Source organism: Ruditapes philippinarum, unplaced genomic scaffold, assembly GCF_026571515.1.
Source record: "Ruditapes philippinarum isolate M1 unplaced genomic scaffold, ASM2657151v2 ctg3976_1_1_1_1, whole genome shotgun sequence".
NCBI lineage: Eukaryota > Metazoa > Mollusca > Bivalvia > Venerida > Veneridae > Ruditapes > Ruditapes philippinarum.
Window position 1 is genome coordinate 358 of NW_026854117.1, and position 10,924 is coordinate 11,281.

General features: G+C 30.7%; 1 protein-coding gene across 1 annotated transcript; it reads left to right on the forward strand.

The window, feature by feature from the left end:
* Positions 1-2,734: 2,734 nt before the first annotated feature.
* Positions 2,735-7,697, forward strand: LOC132738989 (neuronal calcium sensor 1-like; the record flags this gene model as incomplete). The annotated part of the gene is given in 7 exon segments (XM_060726629.1): positions 2,735-2,759; positions 3,120-3,168; positions 3,479-3,568; positions 3,817-3,895; positions 4,107-4,195; positions 4,571-4,648; positions 5,578-7,697. Coding segments are annotated over 7 exon segments (518 nt in total), but the record flags the coding sequence as incomplete, so codon positions are not given.
* Positions 7,698-10,924: the final 3,227 nt, after the last annotated feature.

Consider the following 10,924-nt stretch of genomic DNA (forward strand, 5'->3'; position numbering starts at 1 on the left):
TTTTGGATTCTCGCTGTGAACCATGACGTAGACTTATGTTTTAGGTACTGTGTAACAGCAGATATCAAATCCGCCCTTGTCTTATATTTCTTTCCAGCAAGCAATGTTTTCAGTTCTGGAAACAAATAAAAGTCACAGAGGGCGTGGTCTGGGCTATAAGGAGGGTGAGACAACAACTGCCATTTGTAAGAGTTGATAACATTCACTGTAGCTGCGGCTGTATAGGAGGGGGCGTTATCGTGAAAAAGGAGGGCAATTTTCTGTGCTAACCTGGGAAGCATTTGCTTTAGCTTTTCTCTGAGAGTTTTCAGAATGACTTCAGAATAGTATTTGGCGGTGACAGTTTGATCTATTGGCATGAAATGAGTGAGTATCATTCCTCGTGAATCCCAAAAGGCAAGAAGCATGACTTTGCCAGCCGAAGGAGACAGCTTAAACTTTTCAGGAGGTGGGGAACCAGCTCGTTTCCCCTGCTTGGACTGAGCTTTTGCCTAAGGTTCGTAATAATGAACCCACATCACATCTCCAGTGATAATGCGGTTCAAAAACTTATCTCCTTCACGATTAAAACGACTTAAATGTTCTTTTGCATTGGTTGCTCTGGTTTGCCTTTTGATCTGCTGACAGCCGTCTAGGCACCCACCTGACACTTACCTTGCTCATGCCTAAGTGTTCGTGTAAAATCTTGTGCCAATGCCTTACCGATGCTAAACTTGTTGGCTACCTCCTCCAAAGTTACTCGACGATTTTTGTTGACAAAAGCCTTAACATTTGCTACCATTGTTGGGGCCATCGCCTCAACTGACCGCCCAGTCCTGTCACAAACACGTGTTCTGCCTTCACGAAACTGAGAAACCCAGTTGTAGAAGGTTGAACGTGATACACATTTATCAGAATTTTTTTTAAGCCCTTGAAAGATGTGGCACGGCTTTTCACCTTTTTCAACCAGAAACTTTATTACTCTAACAATGAGTCCATGATAGACGAAACACCTATCATATATAAGAAGACAAAATACTGTGTATACACAACTATCATTTCAAATAAACTGACCACGTTATTGGTGAATGAAAGTAGTTTTTAGCCAATATATAATGTGTGTAGATAGCTGCACGTGGAAAGAGAGGACCATGAAAAGTCAGGATATTTTCTGACCGTCCTTCGTAAGTATTCGAAACAAGGAATTTCCTCACACGTAGAACCATGCTCATTTCTATGCCGTAAACAAATTTAGAAAAAGGAAAACCTTCGGACATTTATACTTCAAATACTAAATGCGGTGAGGGTAAATTATTTTATACGTAGTTTAACATCTGGTTCATATTGTGTTCTACCCATTTAAACGCTGTTTAACATGCAGCAAACACGTGAAAGTTAATTATTAATGATTGAGCGATTTTGTTTTTGTATTACACCTCCTTGCTCCCAGTAGAAAATCTCATTAACAGGTTTGTGGAAAAAAAGAGTGAACGAAATAGTTCACATTCTTAGCATTATGAGAAAACCACACATCCCAAATGATGTAAAATCTTTTTGTTGTTACAAATGCATCTAGATTTTTGTTCCAGGTTAGCCTTTATCTTGTTTATTCTACTTTTTTCTCCTACTGTTTATTTTTTTAATGATCAATTATTTGCACGTTTTTAATATTTCTTATATTTCTCCATTATATGCCAATATGCTATTGTTTTGTTGCTTTTTTCATTGTTATTATTGTTGTTTATATATGTAACTTTCCTAACATCTTATATTTTAATCTTTCAATCTATTCAGTTCTAACAGTTTTATTTGCGTTAAAGATGCATTTGTCCTGCTACTTATGATATTGTGCCGCTTTTATTGTAATGTCATTGTTATGTTTATAGATGTTACCATAACGATAGCCATATAAACAGAAATGCGGATGTCTTAAAATGTCAAAATGCAGATATTTTAGTATCTTTTTTTTTAAATCTTCTTTGATTTATTTCACCAATTAAGACATCATTTAAATGCTTATCTATTGATGTTGTTCAAATTTGAACCAACTTTAAGATAAAATCAATAATAAAAATCATTGTTATCGTTAAGTTTCTTGTAAGATTTGTCATAATGCCATATAATTAATTTCCTGCTTTCAAAGGAAATGTCAAATGTCAATCGATAGATAACCTGAACATTTATTAATTGAAGTTGGCTGTAAATTTATCTAAACATTTTAAAGATAAAAAAGACATATTGACTTTGAGCTTTTTGAAATAACTAACGTCGATTTCTTAACTTGGAATTGCTATTCAAAAGTTGTCATGTTAATTACCGCCTACACATTTATTTTAGTGTAACAAATATGTCGATCTTAGTTTTGATTACAAGAAATGAGGAAAATTAATATTTTGTCTGGACTGGACAACTGTAATATGAAAATGATTGAGCGTTCATTACCTGATTTGCGGAAAATCACTTATAGAAATAATCTGGTTTCGATAACGTGTAACATGGAAAATAACAAAAGTCACGTTAATCATTCCAATGTGTGTAATATTAACTATTTAAAATACAAAAATATGTTGATTGGACTGCCTTAAATGCTATAAACACAAGTAACTCTTGAATATTGTCTCCTTTTGTAAAAAGGAAATCAACAGTTTTGAATAAAACCATCAATGCATATATTTTTCCATCACAAAAATGTACTTTGTTACATTATTTTTTATTCCATGTGTCATTTATGACAAAACTTTTCTTATTTTTACAGTTACGGAAGAAGAAATACACCAATGGTAAGACAGTCTTGTTTATAGGTTTTGCTTGAATGAATTCATCTAGTTTGTAAAATAGAGACAAAAACGGAATCTCTAAATCACGCCGAATTCGACTAAATTGAACATGTTGCAAGTTCGTTTAATATTAATAATTTAAATCTGTGGAATTCTAGGCGAATGTAACTATTATATGTATTTTTTTCATTTTAATCAACTTTTATCATACATATATATGTCCCAGTTGATTATTAGACATAATGATATCAAAAAGTTAAGTGACTTGCATGAAATAATCTGATAAAGATATTGCTATATACTATAAATTATTAAGTAAATATATTGAATTGTTACGAGTATTATTTTATCTTCAATTATTAGGTATAAAGGTTTTATGAAAGACTGTCCAGACGGTAAACTTACGCTAGAGGTAAGGACTTTCAATGTCAAAGTAATATAAATTATCCATCTATACATGCATGTATTCAACTATCAGGTGATTCATTTCTTTGACGTGTCAGACAATGTGAACAGACCAAAAATTTAACAATTTCACTCACAGGATCTTAAATATATGCCAGCTAAAATGTTGTTTTTGTCTTTGTTTTGTTTTTTATTTTGTTTCATTTTTTCCTTCATTTAATGGAAAATCTGAAAGTCTTTCAATGTCATATTCAAAATTGTTTTTTTACATATTTATACATGTTCATATTTATTTACAGCTTGTCTTTCAATTTCAGGGCTTTACTAAAATATATAAACAGTTCTTTCCATTTGGTGACCCTAGTAGATTTGCAACATTTGTGTTCAACGTCTTTGACAAAAACCATGCAAGTATATTGGATATAGAAATAACATAACTAAACATGAAGTAATTCTAAACTATACCTTTAAGAAGATCAGTCAGTTTTTGTCAAAACGGTTGATGAATTGCCAGATCATATTTGTGTAAATATGTTGTATATGTTTTTGTTTTGAAATGTGATTTAAACTGGTAATTAGAAAATATGAATTTACTTCGAATTGTTAGTTTAGTTTAAATTCATATAAATTTGAACATACATGTTTTTGTTTTCAGGATGGTTATATTGAATTCCATGAATTTCTCCAAGCTTTGTCTGTGACTTCAAGGGGAAACGTAGAGGAAAAACTTCAATGTAACTATATATCATAAACCTTATGAAAGTATTTTTGATAATTTCAGTATGTGTTGTTTTATTTTATTTTTTCATTAGGTTAATCGCCTTTAATTACATCTTCACATATTATTTTCTTTGTTCACTGATGCTACTTATTACTTGATTTCATGTAAAGAGTTTGCTGGTTTGTATTGAGCTTAATTTGTCTACTGTTATATTGCTATTATAGGGGCATTCCGGTTGTATGATTTAGACAGCGATGGGTTTATTACTAAAGATGAACTCCGAGACATTGTAGAATCAATTTACAAAATGGTGGTAAGTAGATTTAATATGGGAGCAGCATCATTACTTTGTATACAAGATTCAAGTTAATTAAGCTTTTATTCTATTTGAACACAATTATACACGCAATCTTCATTACAAAGTTCGGGTGAGATGCTTGAATTGTTCCGTTTTGCAGTAACAGAATCCTGTTGCAAGGACGTTGAGTATAGCCACATAGATATTTTTTACAATGCACTTCTATTTCAGAATAATATAACTTTTATGTGGCCATAGTATCATTTCATATCAAAGATTTGAAATGCATTCTAAGATACATTTTCAATATTTACATTTACATTGTATCCACTTGGTCTTTAATACTATTCAATATGTCCAATTGTTATACGATTCTATATGATTCCGCAGGGAAATGCAGTGAAACTTCCGGAAGAAGAAAACACACCAGATAAAAGAGTGAACCGAATATTTGACGTAATGGATAAGGTCAGAACAAATAAGTGCAAAACTTAATTCTGTCATAATATAATAAATAAATTTTACTAATAGTGTACATAATTTAGTATCATTATCTAATGAAATCTAAAGAAAATAAAAGTGATATGTACAAGCACAGGCACGAGTATCGGACTTGGGATGAAAATATGACCACAGTGATAAAAGACCTTTGTGTTCATCTTAAATGTGTCAAAAAGAAAAAAGTGACATATGAGTCCCCTTAAAAATATATTATAAGTGAAGAGAAGGCCAGAAACTCAAGATTCTAGTCTACGAGCAAGGGGTTTATTGACGAACTTTTATCACCATTTAACGTTATATTAAGCTTCCAAATGAAACCAATCCCAAGGCTCTAGCCCTTCCCGTTCATCAAAATATTTATCAGCAAACGAGCGCATCCATGCTTAAACTCCCAGGTAGATAGAAAAGTGGCACAACGATTCGGTACGTAAACATAGATTAATTTATGTTTGTCAGCCGATTACGAGTCCAAGTCAATTGAATTTACTAATTAATATTACTAACTACATTAAAATGGGCCCAATTCACAACCGTCAGTAGCATCTGATACACGCGAAATTCGAGTTTCAAACCTCTACACGTTTTTTTCGATTGCTTTCTACGCCATCAGCTGTTCTGTATTTTGTAACGAGTCTGATTGGCCAATAGGAACAAACCCAAGGATGCCTAATGGCGTGGAAAGCAATGTGGTTTTTCACACCTTTAAGATGAACACAGAGGTCTTTTATCAATGTGGTCATATTTTCTTCCCAGGTCAAATAGACAAGTAGTAAATAACGTCTCATTGTATATGTTATTAATAAGTATTTAAAAAGAGTCTTGTACAAAAAGGCTTTAAAATGTTTAACCGGAAAGCATGAGAAATATGCTGACCACATTTTTGTTTTACATTGCAGAATCATGACGATAAGTTAACATTTGATGAATTCCTTGAAGGGTCAAAAAAAGACCCAACAATTATACAAGCTTTAACAATTTATGATGGATCACATGTAACAACGTGAGATATCAAACATAATATTTCTTTTGAACAAAAACAAAACAAAACTGCTACAAACGTGTCAGTGTTGTTTTCTTTGCAATGAGGAGGGATTAAATTTGAATTTTGACCTTTGCTTGGCACACTAAACAACTGGGTCCATTTCGGCTTTCACGAATGTATGTAAACAGCTTTAAGGCAATGAGATGTTAAAGTTGAGCATTTTGTTCTTCGTGTATATATAAACTGTGAAAACATTGCTCAGTGTTTTATATTGGATACTATTTATCTAATTGCACGTTTTTTCTCGAAATTTCCTTGAAATTAGCATTTTTTTAATGTTTTAAGACAATATTTACTGGATCACTTTAATTTATTTCTTTCAAAGGTATTAAAATTCGTTTTCTATTAACAATATATTTTAGTTATTTGAATAACAACTGTAGCATTTGCATGACGGTTAAAAAAATAAGATATAATGACTATTTATTTTTATGCTGTCAGGAAAGCCAAGTTATTATTTTCTGTTGTTTTTTTCCGTATGACTTTTGTTAAACATTACATTATTGTTAAACAAATCTATATCACTTTTTGTATTTTTAAATTTTACACGCTACAAAATATAAATAATGTTTGCTTTTTTGATTTGCAATTATACACTTTAACATGAAAGTCAAGGAGGAAAATATTGTCAAAATGTCTTAACAGATTTCGGCAAAATAAGTTTATTCATTGTGTATATTTAAGCCCATTCCTCATTTACTCTTTTACTTGTTATTTGGTTTGTTAATAATTTGAATTATGTATGTGTTAGGTGGACAATGTGCTTAGAAATGTTGATGATTATACTTGTAAAGTAATATTTAAGTTATATCTTGCAAATCAGATGTACCACTTGTTTTGGTAATTATTTATATTTATAATTTTAGCATGTCGTTAATCAACAAATCAACATGTAGTTATTTGATTCGAATTAACACAATAAAGTTATGTACAGGAATTGAAATATAAAATATTCTTCAAAATATTCAATAACTCTGTTTCATATTTTTAGATATGGCCTAGTTCAATAAATCAGTAGATCTTCACAATTAATCAAAATTATGTTTTTAATTCAATAAAAGCTCTCATTTCCAATGCAGTCTATAGTTCGACAAAAATCGTTTGTTGAAACATTTTTTAAATGTATCTTAATCATTGGAAAACCAAAATTAGTTTTAAAAACTTCTATTTTTGTGATTTTCTGAAAACAAAAATCTTCCAAACTCAAGTATCAAAATTATGATAATAGGAATAATGCATATACTTTTCTATCATGAAAGCTAATTCATTTTTGATGTACATCGAAGTTTATTTAATAAAACATGTACTCCTTTTTTATTAGTTATGTGGCAATTAAAATACTGTAAGGTCTTACATTTTGTAAATAAGCGTTGTTTCAGTTAAATTAATCCACACTATGTGCTTGTGAAAATCAAAATATGACAGCAAATTACAAAAAGAAGTATCTGTAAGTCATTTAATATTAAAAGCAGTTTTGTTACTTACTTTTTTGTAATTTTATATTCTTATTATAGCCTGCTTAATTTGCATTATAATAGCGAACCTTTTAGGGCCTTAATTATGCCCAGCATTGCCTTAAATTGCATCAGCGTCTGATCTAGTTTATATAATCTAATGTTACAATACTTCACGAATAACGACAATTTCAAACTTAAAAAAAAAGAATGTCGGCGATCAAAACTTATTGATAAAATATCTAGCTGTATAAAATTGCTATTTAGTTTATTTTTTATATTCAGTGGCATAAAAGTGACATATTGGATTATTGTTTATACGTTATGAAACATCAAATTTATTATTTCTCAATTTATTAATCTTTCATAGATTTCATACTTACATATCACACTATTAGTAAAAGGTTCAACTCAGATTTCTTTCTTATGCACTGTAAGACATTTCTTTACACAAAACAGTACTGTAAGCAATTCGAACACACGATTTACTTTTATTGAAAATAAAATATAATATACCTTTGTTCTGTAGTTCTTGTTTATTTGTCATCGCTCATAAAGTTGACTTTCATGAAGTAGGTGTTTTTTAATCATATATCTCGATAAATACAACACTTTTTAAATAGTGTAGGAATTACAATTTACCATAACTTGAAAAAATTCGTATTTCCTTAAAGTATATAATGTTGCATGAATAGTAGTCGGCCACATGCTGAGAAATTTGTAATTATGGGTAAGTTACCCAGGAGAACTAGTTAAATGCAGATTGACAAATTAATGTATTTAAATCGGTTTGAACTTTAACTTCGGTATTGGCACCAAGAATATAGTGTACTTGAGAAAAAAAATGGTTCAATATAGTGCTTCCATAATGTGTAATTCTAAATTGCGATCGAAAATATTATATATGCTTGTATTTTGCTAACTGTATTGGTTACAAATTTTGAAAATAATATCGAATAAAGAAACAGTGTCGACTTTAAGTATATTAAGTAATGAAGTGTATGAAGTGTACACTTCAGCTTGCTAAACCTGTTAGCTTTGTATTTATAAGGGTGTCACATAATGCAAATACGAAATTATAATTAAATAGGAATATCTGATTACTACATGCCAGACAAAAAGACTTTTAATACAATGACATACTCACTTTTATGCCATTTCCTATTTACAAATGCAACTATGAAAAGAACCCTGATATTTAATCAAGTACATTTCTATCAATTACAGGTATAAGATATCAATCCTTTTCCATTCATTAATAATTCATTCATTTATGAGATTGTTACTGAACTGAAAGTGCATATTACTAATAAATATCTAGAAATTACCTTGCAAAATGTTTATTGACAACATCCATGTGTTGTTAACGTAGAAGGCACTTTTTACCTCTGTAATATTCTTGGAAAATATTTTTTCACAGTAACCGCATTATAAGTAGTTCACCAGAACAACATATTGCAATGCAATCAAATTACTTTCTATGTCAGATGTTTTTAGATATTAAGTAAGTGTTTGTACGCGTAATTTCTTTTTACATTTTATATACATAAGTTTAGGATTTTTAATAGAACAGTCTCATGTACAGTTTCAAACAAAGTTTAACAAACCAAGGCTGCAATTTTTTATAATATTTTCCTGTTTTTATTACTTCCGAGGGATCACGTTTTTCCAGATATTAATAAGGCACAAGACGAAAAAGAGATTGTTTCCATAATGCGTGCCAACTCATTTCGGAAGTAAGGTTTGAAGCATTATCAAAAATAATTCACTAGATATTCGTTTCATAGAAGATACGTACTATTTACTCCGATTGAACATCTTAAATGGACTTGACTTAACTCTGGACAAAATCATTTTTCTTATACTGGGAATTTTTCAAAATATTTGCTAACTGAACAGTGTAAAGAACATAATCAGGCGTTCGGAAATGCCCTCTGATCTTGGGCTGCACCGGTCGCATCGGTAATCTGAAGGCTAGAGATTAAATCAAACTACATCGGAAGGAATAAGTAAATCAAATATTGCTTTTGTTGTATAGGAAGGTGGGATTTTCATAAAAAGGAAAAATAATTTATAAATATATTGTTTACAAGTCCAATTGATATTTAAGTTTTGAAATAAATGAGTCGAGTTATGAGTCGAGATTACCTTTTACCTTTTTAGATATTTCATAGTTTGGTTGATTTAAAATCTCATAATTTTCTATGACAGTGAATTAGTTTGATGATCTATAATAAACACTTAGAACGCTTCTTTTCCCTGAAACAAAGTGGTTTATGAGCTGTAAAATGTATTATATGACTGCTTGCTAATGGAGAACAGAATAATTACCATGTAAAACAACAATTTCTAGAGAGAAAATCCTTGAGTTCTATGATATTCGCGTAAAAACCAGACCTTAACAGTACAATTTTACAGTTGTTTAGTGTAAGCAAAGCATGAACATAGACATAATAGGTCAGAAACAATGCTTTATTAGAAACAAAAGAAACAAGTATATCTACCTTATCAATTCCTTTTTAAAATATGAAAAAGAAATATTAATGATATTAAAGTCATGTATTTTAGCGTAGAATGAAATTATTGCAACAAAAGATAAAGAAACCAGATAAGAGAAATGCACAAAGGGCTGTCATTTATTGATCCGGGTTGTAATTGTCATATAATTTGGCTATTAATCCGCGGTATAAGTAAGTCCATAAAGGTTCTTCTTTGAAAATAGCTACGATTTAAACTGCTTAATATAAAAAGTACTTTATTACACCTTAAATATCTCTCTCGTTTAGTTTGTCAGTACAAATGTATAACTTAGTCATTTCATCTACTGTAACAGATGACTACTTTTCGTAAACTTATTTTAATATTAAACATTTAAAGAAACATCTATAGATGTACATACTACTTTTTTTGATCGAAACTCTTTTAACAAATGATTGAAAAGATTTACGGAATGTTTGATTGCTGGATTCGTGTTCGTAGTTCGGTGTTGCTGAGATTTGTTTGGGGTTTCTTTCATTGAATGCCTCCTTTCCTTGTTGATCTTTGTTATCATTCTTTAACTTGATAAGCTGTTGACTGCAAATCTATCATTGTTGTTAGTTTATGTAATTAGAGACACTCTTAAAATATTTGAATATTAGCTAAAGTACAACTTCTTGTCTTGATATACAAAGATTAACAAATAAGGCCACATACTATGAATCCAAACAAAACCTGCCGGCAAGGAGCCCAGGGGAAAGGGCCAAGCACTGATGGGACAATGTTATAGATAATAAACAATTCAATAAAGAAAAATATAAGGAAGGTAACGAATTTAAAGGCACGCACAAGGACAAGGTTGTATGAAAAGGAACCGGAGAACTAGAAATAAGGGGAAACTTACCCTTGACGACAGAAAATATGAAGCAATAAAACAAGAAAAAGATATGACACAGAGGGGCGCCACCTTGAAAAGGTCAGCAGCAAACGCACTACTTGGGAGTTTAAATCAGATAATAATGCACCCACTCTGAGAACATGCTCCTGTGTTAAACTAGACAGTTTTTTTATAAATTATTCCCAACTAAATGGAATTCTAAAATTTGTTAGTTATGGTTACCAAAGGTGAAATACGTATACCACAGAAATGATTATGTAGAAATATATAAAAAGTTAACGCAATGAGCATAACAAAAGTAATCAGTGTCTTCAAAGAAGACAGAATATCACCCAAATAGGCCCGAGTAAGCAAGGCAGAATACAAAAGTC